The sequence below is a fragment of the Gymnoscopelus microlampas genome (assembly GCF_963454915.1).
Source record: "Gymnoscopelus microlampas genome assembly, chromosome: 11".
Taxonomy (NCBI): Eukaryota; Metazoa; Chordata; class Actinopteri; order Myctophiformes; family Myctophidae; genus Gymnoscopelus; species Gymnoscopelus microlampas.
This window is the reverse complement of record NC_139948.1, coordinates 19,770,351-19,784,178: the sequence shown is the minus strand read 5'-3', so window position 1 is coordinate 19,784,178 and position 13,828 is coordinate 19,770,351. Positions and strand designations below refer to the sequence as shown.

At 41.3% G+C, this 13,828-nt stretch overlaps 1 protein-coding gene across 1 annotated transcript in view; it reads left to right on the top strand.

Moving 5' to 3' along the window:
* The window catches only part of cacna1aa (calcium channel, voltage-dependent, P/Q type, alpha 1A subunit, a), a gene marked incomplete at both ends in the record, with an annotated part of 143,437 nt that overhangs the window by 89,754 nt on the left and 39,855 nt on the right, over positions 1–13,828 (top strand). The window contains 6 exon segments of the mRNA XM_084071677.1: positions 4,589–4,688; positions 5,533–5,693; positions 5,988–6,128; positions 7,722–7,923; positions 8,638–8,802; positions 11,126–11,236. Coding sequence (XP_083927803.1) covers positions 4,589–4,688; positions 5,533–5,693; positions 5,988–6,128; positions 7,722–7,923; positions 8,638–8,802; positions 11,126–11,236 — 880 coding nt within the window.

The following is a 13,828-nucleotide window of genomic DNA, read 5'->3' as shown; positions in this document are numbered from 1 at the left end:
TGAGCAACTATTATACTCATTTAACAACCGTGAAAGACAGCGTTATATAATGTTCATAACAGCAATTCTATGCAATGACCACAAACGCACAGCTTATAATGCAACACAGTAAAAGTAGGCCGACTACAAAAGTTACATGCGTAAGCACATCTGAAAATTGTCTTGCGTTGGTTAGAAATTGAGTTTTAATCCCACTCAGGCTTGGCACTAGGATGACGACGATGAAGTGACTGACCATCTTGAAATAAAATTAATTGATTTAACGGTGCAAGAGCCTAAATAAGGTTAAATAACACACACACACACACACACACACACACACACACACACACACACACACACACACACACACACACACACACACACACACACACACACACACACACACACACACAAGGCTAAATAACACACACACACAAATATAATACATAAATAATACATTTATTAATCAGAACACTTGAATTAATGAATTAATCTTTGTCAACAATGGGAGTGGGTGTTGTTTGTGGCTTTCAACTACATGGTACTGAAATACATACAGTAATCCACATCCACTGGAATAAGTAGCCTTGGGAACCAACTGTTCCTGAGCCATGTGGCCCATAGTAGCCTATCTCTTGTTTCTGTAGCGTGAGGGCAGCTTAAATACTGTACATCCCCCAGCCATGATGTATAAGTACACAAGACAAGCATGGAAGGGGTTGTATACAATGGCAGGAATAAAAGAAAAGAAAGAGGTCATGAACACTAGTGACAATCTGTCTTTGGCCAATGAATTAAATACCTTTTATGACATATTTGATACTCCAAATGTTCTATTGAAAATAATTTGTTAAAGGACCAATTCGGCAGTAGTCAATCACTTAATATAACAGAGGAGGATGTGTGTAGAATCCTCAAAGGAATTAACCCACGCAAAGCACCGGGTCCCGATGGGATAATGTGCTTAAGGAGTGTAGGGAACAGCTCAGCCCTGTACTGAGACACATGTTCCAGTTATTGGTAGATACGCACTATATTCCAAAAGCGTGGAGGACCTCGCTTATAGTTCCAGTGCCGAAAACTTCTAATCCCAAAGTCCTTAATGACTATCGTCCAGTTGCCTTGACATCATTTATAATCAAAAGCTTGGAGCAAATTATTTTAAATAACCTCCTTAGTAATGTGCAACATGAAATGGACCCCTTACAGTTTGCGTATAGAAAGGGGAGTGCCAAGCAGGGAGTTATTGGGTACCATTTTTATAGTCTTTGGTATGACTCAGTCGGGGATTGAACCCTGACCTCCCAATCTCAGGGCAGACACTCTAACCACGAGCTAGTCACATCCAATATGGCGAGTCCGAATCATTTAACACGTTAAATGTAATGTATGTTTATGCATATATGTTAAATATTATTAAAACAAATTATCTCATGTACCACAGTACATGTGTATACAGTAGCATTCCTAATTAAAACCATTGTGCCACAGAATAGCTAATCAGTTCAGTAGCTATTTTAGTAGGCAGTTTATGTATTGTTACACCTTTGTCTGGGCCCCCTAGTGGTAGGCATGTGCAAAGTATTCCTGTGCATAGATCTGGCCCTGTATGAAACTCCATACAAAATGTCTGACACCCTAAGTTATATATATATATATATATATATATATATATATATATATATATATATATATATATATATATAGTGTGAACGAGTGAGCAATTTGGAACACAGCACATATAATATGCAACTGTATGGTTGTGATCATACGGACACGCACAAAACATTTAGCTTGTTCAACCAATCATGTTTAAATTGTCATTTAACTATTGTAGGGGTTAAAGTCACTGATGGTCAACTGGAAGATCAAATCAAAACTACAAAGCAGTTAGAAGAGACCCAAACACATCCAGATAGGGGCTCGACGGGCAGAAATCAAACCGTGCTCCAGATAGGCCAGGCAAGCACTCTTGTTGGAGATGTGTATCGCCCCTTAGATCCAATTAGTCTGGTCCGAGGGTCAGCGGTGTCTTGTGGACCATTTCTGAAACAGTACTGGGCTTTATGTCCAAACAGGCTATTCTCAGGCTTACTTTTCTTAAGGACATCCTACTAGCATTCCTTATTCAAAACCAATGTAGCCACGGTAGAGCTAATCAGTTTAGTAGCTAATTACAAAAAAAGTGGTAGCAAATAATGTGAGTAGGGCTTGTTGAGAATATTAAATAGTGGTCACTATTTATTCATTATTAACTAGTTATATATCACTTAAATTCAGAGTTTACTTTGATTTAGAATGCAATGTTTGTGAGTTGAATGTCCCCCCAGCCCCCAGTGGAGTCTAATGTATCATTGATCAGTCATCAATGATGAACGTACACTTGTGCTTGTGTGCATGTGTGTGCGTTTAAGAGTTGTAGCTCAAGTTCTGGGTGGGAGGGTTGATCTAACAAAACGCAGGCCTTGCTCTCTCTCTCTCCTTTTCCCCGCTCCCTCTCTCCAAATCCCTCCCTTCTCCTCGTCTGTTTCTCCCACCTTCTGTCTGTGTATCTACCTACATGTCTGTCTTTCTTTCTGTCTTTATTTCTATCCTCCGTCCCCCTGTGTCTCCCCCCCTTTCTCATCTCTCCGTTTGGACCTCCAGGAGCGGCAGCGGGTAAAGTTTTCTTTCTCTTGTCCTCCTAGCTCCCTCCCCCTCCTCCTCCTCCTGCTGCCTGTTCTTCTGATCACAAGGCTTTTCTCTCTTTCTTTTTCTTCTTGAAAACGTCGTCCATCTGTCATCATCACTTTCGACAGCCTTTATGTATTTTCTCTTCCCATTGTACTGTATGTCTGTGTGGAGCAGCTCTGGCTCAAAACAGAACTGGTTCCTCTGAGTCAAGTCTGACCCCAACCAGAGGCAAATCCCATTGAAATCTCACATGGACACAAAGAGCTCAGAGCAGGGAAGGTAGAAACTATGAACAACAGAGTTCTGAATGAAAAGACCCCCAGAATAAACAAAAGGGAAACCATCGTGAGGTTTAATAGATAGATGGGGGGAAAACATGCATATGTGACAAATGTGTTGGAGAGCAGATGGTGATGAGCAGTGGTTTGTACAATCACTCCCACACAAATGCGGACATACCTGTAACTATGAATGCAATTAATTTGTTCTAATAGATAGTGCACATCATCACGATACGACTGGTGTACCAGCTGTACGCGCAGCCAGAGACAATAGAACTCCTCATCCACAGACAGGAATAACTCTCACACATGTTTGACATTTGCATCAATAGATTCTGGGAACGTAGAGCTGTGAGGTGAAAACTCCACAAAATGTTTGACAAGTTAATTTATTGGTGTGGTTTGAAGTTTTGTTTATGTCTAATTAGTCTGGTGTTCGGGGAACATAAGTCAGCAAGTTATGTATGTATATCAGTGAATTGCAACAGTACATTGTTTGCTTTTAGGCTGTGAGAGGAAACTGAGATAAAAAAAAAACAGAATGTTAGGGTTTGCCTCAGTCTTTCCCCGCACATCTAATATTATCTCATTCTATTGTTCTCTCCCAAAAAGAAAGAGGTCTGGCTCAGCATTTCAAGTCAGAAATGCTGGATGAAATATCTTTGCAACGCGACAAGATATCATGCTGTTTGAGCAGTGCCATGAATCCAGCTTATCCTTGCCAGTGTTGGGAGACTTAAGAATTGGTCATAGCTGAATGAATGTAGAAATATGTGTAGAGTGTAAAGAAGAGAGAGTTTGGCTATATAACAATCTGTGCCTTGTAGTTCTATAGACATCACTGTAGAAGTTGAAATGACATCATAGCACTATCTTGGCTAGACCAATGTTTGAAGCCAGTAGGGCATTTCTACCTTTGTTAGCAAGTAAGTAACCAGTTGTCTCTGTCAAGGTTCGCGTAACATCATAGACAGTGAACAACTGGCCCTAAGATACTACAATAATATTGCTGTCCTTAGTCATCTGCTATCGTAGAATATTATATTATTATGTGCACTTCTTTAAGACCAAAGTCTCTCTACAAATGTCTCTGGATGGAATATAGTTCCTGAGACAGATCTATAATGGCATGGAAAGCAAGGTTTCAATGCAGCATGAGTCAACTGCACCATTAGCCTGGGCATGTGCTAGCCAATTCTTTAGCCATTTTTAAAAAGCATTGAAATGCATTGCAGCGCAGGCATAGCTGCTAGGGAGAGATGATATCAGTTGTTCTCATAGCATGTAGTTGAAAATACCACTTAACTGTAGCATGTAGCAATAACGCTAACGTCACACTTAGCAATAAGGCTACAGGGTAATATAATAGCAATGCTGCATGTGTTGCTATGTGTTTAACCCAGACGCAGTTACTCATCTTGAGTTAACTCGGCAACAGCTATACCATCCAGGAATGGCTACCTCCAGCCATTGTGGAATCCCAAGGACATATAAAGCCTGCCAGTTTACCCTAAGCATGCTCCTCCTTTGCTGACTTCCTTTGTATGTGTGTGTGTGTGTGTGTGTGTGTGTGTGTGTGTGTGTGTGTGTGTGTGTGTGTGTGTGCGTGTGTGCGTGTGTGCGCGTGCGTGTGCGTGTGTGCATGCGTACAGGGGTAGCAGCAAGAGTAAAGACATCAGCACCATTAAGTCTCTGAGGGTTCTGAGAGTGTTGCGACCGCTCAAGACCATCAAACGTCTACCCAAGCTTAAGGTACGTTCAAAGACCTTTACTATAATGATGAGCAAACAAAGATAACATTCAAAATAAAATCATCATTGTTAATTACCCATTTGTAAATATGGAACCAAATGGACCCGTAAGGTTCCATTTGTACACGAGGATGAGTTAATGTAACACTGAGGATTTTACTGCGGGTTGATTTGATGTTGCAGTGGCATTCATGATATGGCGTTTTCTGTAATAAATAGTCCCACTCCCTCCCACACATTTTTGGAAGCCAGTTACAGGGAAACAGTATGGACTATCAAAAAGCTGTTTGATGCTCATTGTCACATGACTCCAGAGATCATGTATAGTATACCTAATTTAGTGAAGAATATTTATTTTCTGAAAGTAACATTTATTGCATTTGTGGCACCCCATAGGTCTATTTGTAAAACATCTTGGCCTCTCAATATATGTGATTCAAATTTGCGGTCGTTCGGATAATGTGTTTAGGATTTTCCTGTCTTTTTGTAAAATATGCCCCACCCACAGGTAAGTCAATTTCTGTGAGTTTAGACAAAGTTTTTAAGCTTGGAAGTCGATTTGAATTATAGGAAGAATTATAGGCCAAAACGTCAAGCAGGCTGGTATAGTGCCACCATGAGATTGTTGCGTTCTAATGTCTTACTTTGTGTACTGGCAGCAGTGTGCACAAAATGTTGATCGGTCTAGTGGTTTGCGAGATTAGCTCCGGATTCACACAGACACACACAAAGGGGCAGAAACATAATCTTGGACTTAGGTCTGGCGGAAATAATAACGCCAAAGATTTAATCTAAATTGTATGTTGTTGTTGTTGTTTTACCTTCCTGTCTTTCTTTGACGCCAGGCTGTGTTTGACTGCGTGGTCAACTCTCTGAAAAACGTGCTGAACATCCTCATCGTCTACATGCTCTTCATGTTTATCTTCGCTGTCGTGGCTGTGCAGCTGTTTAAGGGACGGTTCTTTTTCTGCACTGACGAATCCAAAGAATTTGAGCGCGATTGCAGGTATCCATATTTGATATAGTCATATCTTATGACTTTATTTTATAACAGCAAATCATGGTAGCTTACATTACATTGATCTCTCTGCACTCTACTTCGACTATTTACCTGGTTGACTAGGTGACTAGTGTTCATGCTTACTCTAATCTCCCATGCACTTAGAAGTCACTTTGGATAACAGCATCTGCTTACATGCCAAAATTGTAAATTGTGTTTCAGGGATGAGTATGGGGTTTATGAATGGGATAACATAGCAAAGGTTGACGTGCGTGTGTGTGCTGTGTGTGTGTGTTTCAGGGGCGAGTATTTGGTATATGAACGAGATAACGAAGTGAAGGCGCAGAAGCGGGAGTGGAAGAAGTACGATTTCCACTACGACAACGTGGCTTGGGCCCTGCTCACCCTCTTCACAGTGTCAACTGGGGAGGGGTGGCCGCAGTGAGTGCACACGCACGCACGCATGCACGCACGCACGCACGCACGCACACACACACGCACACACACACTTCACATTTCACATTTCACATTTCACATTTCACATTTAACCCATTAAGACCTGAGGCCGATTCTACAAATGTCTTCTAAATCCTAACACTTATGTTGCTATAATAGCAGTGGTTCCCAAAATTTTTCATGTAAAGGACCCCCAAAAATATATGTATTTGGCCGCAAACCTCATCTTAAAATATTTTGTTCCAGGGACCCCCAGAAGCAAAGATTTGAGTTACAAATGTTCACTTAAAAATACATATATTCAAAGATTTGCACAGATTTTCATGATTTCAAAATAAATTGCAGATCTACATAGCCCATGGTGCCATACCATAGACCCACTCTCTGAGTGGACTGCCTCTCTTGGTCTGGTGTTGTAATGTGGACCTAGGATTTATTCGGTACAAAAAGTACCGTCCAATGAGAGTCGGAGGTGGGGTTGGGGATCCCTTGTGATTGGTTTAGGGAAATTCTAAACCAATTCAAATTGTTGAGGGAAATTCTAGTCTCCTCCCCCTTGTAGTCGCCTACAGGGACGTGCACAGATAGACTCTAGGTGGTGCTAGAGCACCTGCCCTTTGCCCTCTTGACCAGAAGTGCCCTTTTGAAAAAAAGTTTGTTTTTTTTTTCGTTTACAGCAGGGGTCTTCAACAGGGGGTCCGGGACCCCTAGGGGGTCCTCAGAGTTACTACAGGGGGTCCGCCAAATCTTTATGTGATATGATTTTTCTTTTTACCATAACCACTCGAAACCTAGCATCCCTTTTCTGAGGTGAACTTTAGCCAAAAATAGCAGATCTACAAGCCCACAACGCCTCGTGCTGCGAGGCGTTGTGGGCTTGTAGATCGGCTATTTTTGGCAAAGAGGTATAGGTGTAGAGGGAAAAAAGAGCAGACCAAGTAAACAAAAAAAAGTATAATCTTAAAGACAATTCTATACAATATAGAGGGGGTCCCTGCTTCATCTCTCTCTCAGCTGGGGGTCCTTGGCCTGAAAACGTTGAAGACCCCTGGTTTACAATATGTAGCCCATGGTGACATCGATCAATTCTGGATTAAAAGCTTCTAATATATTAACATTTTCCCAAAATGTGCAATTTTCTTCTATAAATCTTACACTACTAAGGCAGCCGGCGGTTCCGCGCGCCGCGCAAGGTGCCCTTTTTTTTTACTTGAGCACCTGCCCCTCAAAATGTCTGTGCACGCCACTGGTCGCCTACACTGGAGCCAACAATGTCAGACTGAAGCTCCACGCAGCTTCAGTCTGATAATCAGGCTAAGATCTACAAGCTCATAGCGTGGCACTCAGTGCGGCGCTATGAGCTTGTATCTGCTATTTTTGAATAGCCAAAGTATAAAATAATGCGTAAAGTGGTTAAAGTCTAAAATGACAGATGCTTTCCCGGTCTTAATGGGTTAACGAGATACAGTATGCACACATATATTGTACGCACGTGCATTCACACAAACACGCACACACGCAGACACTTCACATTACTCACACATGTTCTGACGACTGCACCTCCTTCCTCCTTTCCAGAGTGCTGAAACATTCAGTGGATGCGACCTATGAGAACCAGGGCCCGAGCCCGGGGTACCGGATGGAGATGTCCATCTTTTACGTGGTGTACTTCGTGGTCTTCCCCTTTTTCTTCGTCAATATCTTCGTGGCTCTCATCATCATCACCTTCCAAGAACAGGGAGACAAGATGATGGAGGAGTACAGCCTTGAAAAGAATGAGGTGACGAGGGAGGGAAGGAAACAAGGATACAGCAGGGGAGGGCTTGGTGGAAGCATTTGAAAGTTGTGTCTAGAGAGACTACTACTGTAGTTGAGCTAAGCATTTAGAAACTGACTTGTGAGCGAGACAAACTTGACAAAATGTTGAGAAAAGCTGCACATGTATAATCCATAGAGGTATAATATAACTAGAGGGCGGATTGCCCCGCCCCCAGCTATCATTTCAATGAATGTGCTCACTGGCGTTTTGAAGCACCCGGAAGCCTGCCGGAAGTAGAATTATTGGTTCGATTTTGACCACACATAGAGTTATGAGCATGCGCACTAGTGTCATTTTTGCGTTCTACGGCAGCCCGTGTGTCAAGGGTTGAACGCGAGATATTTATTAAATACACTTGAGATGCCTATTTCTATGTAAATGCATATGTATGTATGTATAATATGTTTACATATTTATATCTATATATATATAAATATCTCTCAGTATGTTTTGCTCGCGCATGTATTTCTCCCCGCCTGCAGTTCCAGCTTTGGCCACTGGGGTGGCGGCTTCAATGTTTCTCAGCAACTCTGGGGGCTTGGTATAATCACAGTTCAGAATTGCAAGCTGCGCTATTTAGCAGAAATGGAGCGACATGAGATGCTTTGTCAACATTTATATGATTAACATCGTCCTGAATGTTTTCATTTCTATTCATGTCATTGTGTTTTCCAGAGAGCTTGTATAGACTTTGCCATCAACGCCAGGCCCCTGACACGACACATGCCAGCCAACAAACAGAGCTTTCAATACCGCATGTGGGAGTTTGTGGTGTCACCGCCATTTGAGTATACCATAATGGCAATGATCGCGCTCAACACCGTCGTGCTGATGATGAAGGTGAAAACACACACACACACACACACACACACACACACACACACACACACACACACACACACACACACACACACACACACACACACACACACACACACACACACACACACACACACACACACACACACACACACACACACACTACATGGATGGACATACCTGTAAATATGCTCATGTGCGCATACAGCTAAAATCACACATGATATTAGGTAGAGCTCTCTGTCTGTCTTTCTTTCTTTCTTTCTTTCTCTCTATCTGTCCCTATCAACTTCAACGTTATTGTCACATCACAAGTTTACACCAGGTATAAAGTGGGTGAAAGTATTTTATGCAATCTTCCTACGAATTGCAGTTACATTAAATGAATATGTATAAGTGTAAAGATACAGTATATGGACAAGGCACAAGAATAGTACAGTGATATTATAAATACATTCTGTGTGTAATCTGTTAAATATCAAAAACAAATACCGGTATACATGAAGTGTAAGACAGTGTTCTCTGCAGTCTCTTGTGCAAACATATCAAATAACACAACATATCAAATGAATGTATTAGTCAGATATACATTACGTGAGTGACAGGTCACTGCACCACTGTAAAATAGTACAGTACATGTTAAAGTCTGACATGGCCATCTAGTGGCCACATTGAATAACAGAACAGATTACCATCAAAAGTGCAGCAGGTAGGCCAGATATACTGTACAGTACATCAGTAGTTCTCAAACTTTTTCGGGTCTCTGTCTTTCTCTCTGTCTATCTCTTAGTCTCTGTCTCTGTCTCTGTCTCTCTTTCTTTCTCGCCGTCTCTCACATTGGTTGTGGCTTGCTTATCACTGCTGTTGTTTAGTAGTATCTATACCGTATATTTCCACCTTTTAACTGATAGCTGAGAGGGAATTCGGCCAAAATCAAGATCGTGCACTTGGTGACAAGTTTTAGATTTTTGTCATGGTGTAAGGCAGGGGTTCCCAAAGTAGGGGTCGCGACCCCACTTGGGGTCGCGGGAGACTGACGTGGGGTCGCGAAATTATTTTGGGTCATTAAAAAAAAAAAAAAAAAAAAAAAGTTTTTTTTTTTTTTACTTTAAATTCAACAGAATGGATGAAATACCATCTAAAATGATCACAAATGGTACATTTTACCATTTTAACACATTACAAATGCACACCGAACGTGCAAGTTTATGTGCATAAATGACCTCCAGGTTTAGGTGGGGTCGCGAGTCAATTTCCGCCTTATTTTGGGGTCGCGGGCTGAAAAGTTTGGGAACCCATGGTGTAAGGCATGGGTAAAATGTACCATTTGTGATCATTTTAGATGGTATTTCATCCATTCTGTTGAATTTAAAGTAAAAAAAAAAAAAAACTTTTTTTTTTTTTTTTTTTTTTAATGACCCAAAATAATTTCGCGACCCCACGTCAGTCTCCCGCGACCCCAAGTGGGGTCGCGACCCCTACTTTGGGAACCCCTGGTGTAAGGTATGGGCATAGGTTTTCAAAAACCATCGCAAGCAAGTTGGGCTCGCCCCCTAGTGGTCTGTTTGTAAATATTCCAATATTACATATTTCAGTATTATGGTTGGAAACCCCAAATAATTGATAGAAGAAATTAGAAGAGATTTTTTCAATGGAATATGGCAAATATTCCCCCCCAGCTTATAGGCATTTTAAGCTCCTGGCATTTTAAGCTCCCGCCATCTTGAAAAGGATGCCTTTCCAGGAGTTCGATTTTCCTAAATTTTTGGTTATGTTATTTAGCATACCCAATAGTAACAGAATCCATTGAAAATATCTTCTACAAATTATTTTGGGTTTCAACCATATGCTGACCTATCTAATATTGGATTCATTGCAAACAGACCACTAGAGGGCGAGCCCAACTCCCTTGCGATAGTTTTTGAAAACCTTATGCCCATACCTAACACCATGCCAAAAATCTAAAACTTTTTAAAGATTTTTTACATATTCCCTCCCAGTTTCAAGGCATTTTAAGCTCCCGGCAGCCATCGTGGACGCCATCTTGAAAAATCGCTTGCGACGATTTTTGAAAACGTTATGCCCATACCTAACACCATGTCAAAAATCAAAAACGTCACCAAGTGTACACTTTTTATGAATTCCCTCTCAACTATGATATCACTGGCTGTCTGTGTCTCTTTATATGTCTTTATAATCCTCTCTGTCCCACGCTGTGTGCATGTTTGTCTGGCGAGTGTGTGTGTGTGTGTGTGTGTGTGTGTGTGTGTGTGTGTGTGTGTGTGTGTGTGTGTGTGTGTGTGTGTGTGTGTGTGTGTGTGTGTGTGTGTGTGTGTGTGTGCAGTATGACGGATCGTCCCAAACCTACGATGATGTGTTGGCCAACCTCAACATTGTATTCACCTCTCTCTTTGCCGTTGAGTGTGTACTGAAGATCATCGCCTTTGGAATATTGGTGAGTAAGTGCGTGCGCATGTGCGTGCACGTGCCATGCACTGTACTTTCTGTGCTTACATAATGATCTGTTTTTTATGGATAGATAGATACATTTATTGATCCCGCTGGGGAAATTCAGGCACCAGAGCCACCACAGCCGTACACGTTACAGACAAGGACAAAGAAGTACAATAGGTACAGAAGAATAACATCACAATAAATACACTTTCAAACTAATATGAATAAAGGACACAGATGTATACACCCTCTACAATCATCCTACCTGGTGCAGAACAAGAAAGAAATATAGCTGCAAGCAGCGATAAACGGGCCACGGAATAAAAGGCAATATATAATAATAGCACATTAAGAAGTGAAACAGAATAGAGTATGGAGAAATAATAGCCGAGGAGTATGTTGTGTGTGTGTGTGTGTGTGTGTGTGTGTGTGTGTGTGTGTGTGTGTGTGTGTGTGTGTGTGTAGCTCAATGGGTAGCTCAGTTGGAAGAGCTCTTGACTCTGAACCACACGGTCATGGGATCGAATCCTGGCAGTAGCAACACAGCATATGAGCAACTTGGCTTCCTGGTGTATAGAGTATTGTGGCAGTTATAGACTCATGTGTTCTTTAATGTTGCTACCCTGCGTGGCATTGGGCGCTTAAAGCTAAATATTTGAAGAACTACACATTATTTCAAAGAAAAAGCATAGATGTCCACAGTAAGCTGGATGTTATAAAGTTTGAATGGAGTTTCTAAGTGTAAGTATGTAGGAGGAGTAGGGTGCCAAAGGTTTGAGGAGAATAGAGTCTATAGATAGTGAAGATATCTATTGTGCTCGCTGCTCCTGCAGCGAGCACACTATAAAGACCGTAAATGATTCCAACAGGGGAAACTACTTTTCAGTTCGACCCAGCTGAGGTGGTCATAAATAGCACCCAGGGAACCCATGTTCTTTCATATCAGGACATTGTAATGATTATTAGACTCAGAGCAATAACCCACTTACCATATGTCCCAGACTCCCTCCCCAGTCAGAGTTCAGAGTTTGAATAATGTAGAATTATGTGGTGGATGCAATTTGCATACAGATATAAGGGGACTTCATTTAATAGACTACATTTAAAACATATGTATGTTTCAATTTAAAATAAAAATCGTCTCTCTCACACTTATGCCAGTGATCACCCTCCCCTGTGCCAATGTTGTAGAGGAATACGTCTTTCCTATCGCTAACTCGCTCTTCAATCTCCATTATTATACCTATATTAGCTATATATGACACACACCATCATTTTCACAACAGAGTGGAATGATTTTTGTGCAAAGTATAAATAATTAATTGACACAATTACACAATGTTATTACTGCATGAAGATGTCATTTTGATACTCAAAAGTGAAGTGATTGCTTCATTGCTGTTCAGAGCCAGAGACCATAATGTGAGTGTGAGTGGTTTTAGACATTAGGAGATTTAAAGCTGCAGTCCGTAATGTCCCAGCCAGGATTATAACCTGGGGTAGAGCAACGTTCTACCACTGAGTTAAGAGGGAATGCCCGCTTGACCCAAGGGAGACATTGCACTGATGAGCTTCAGGCATTACTAGTTGTCAACCAGTACGTGTCCTAACCCAGATTGTATTAACATACTCTACCATACACATTGGTTAAATGTTTTATTCATGAAAGTAAGTTCCAAATTAAAGCTTTAATGTAACAGGAACTGTCTAACCGAATATAGATGGGACTATTAATGTCACCACATGTATATGTACATGTGAGTGCACGCTCTTATTTGCTACTCTCCCCTTATGCTCCACTCTGCCTCTCCTTGCCCTGTCTAATGCACAGTTTGACTGCAGGCTATACGTTGAACAGCCCACAATGGAGGCCTCATAGTTGCCAGCAGTGGGTCCTTATACCGTCCCATAGTGTCCCCTGATGTCACGCACTTTAGAATACAACGGGAAAACAACAACCGGCTCGTCAGTGTACAAACGTGGATCCTTACATGTGCTTTTGTACTGACGGGCAGTGGTGGATAAAGTATTCCGATTTTTTACTTAAGTAAAAGTAGCAATACTGCAATAACAGAGATAGTGTTACAGGTAAAAGTCCGGATTTCAAAATGTACTTGAGTAAAAGTATAAAAGTATTGGCATCAAAATGTACTTAAAGTATCAAAAGTAAAAGTACTCATTATGCAGAATGTCCCATTTCAAGTTTCAAATGTATACAAATCTTTTGAAAATAGCAGATCTCACGATGCGACGCATTGTGAGCTTGTAGATATGTATATATGTATACACTGCAAAATCCTGAGTGTTCATTTAACTGAGAGAGGGTACAAATCATAGACTGTAAAATATATGGATGAAGGGAACGGTGACGTCACACATTGGTTTCTACAGGCCCGTTTTGAAGCCACTTTTTTCCCGAAAAGCAACCCGAAACGAATGCTATTGGCTGCCAATGGCTGGAAGGATAGCAAGGGCTGGTTTTCACTCAGTAGAGCCAGTAAAAGCCCTAGAAGCATACCCTATACTTTATCACAATAACGCTTATCATGGTAATTGAAAGAAGACTTTAAACTATAGCGACTGAAAGCATAGT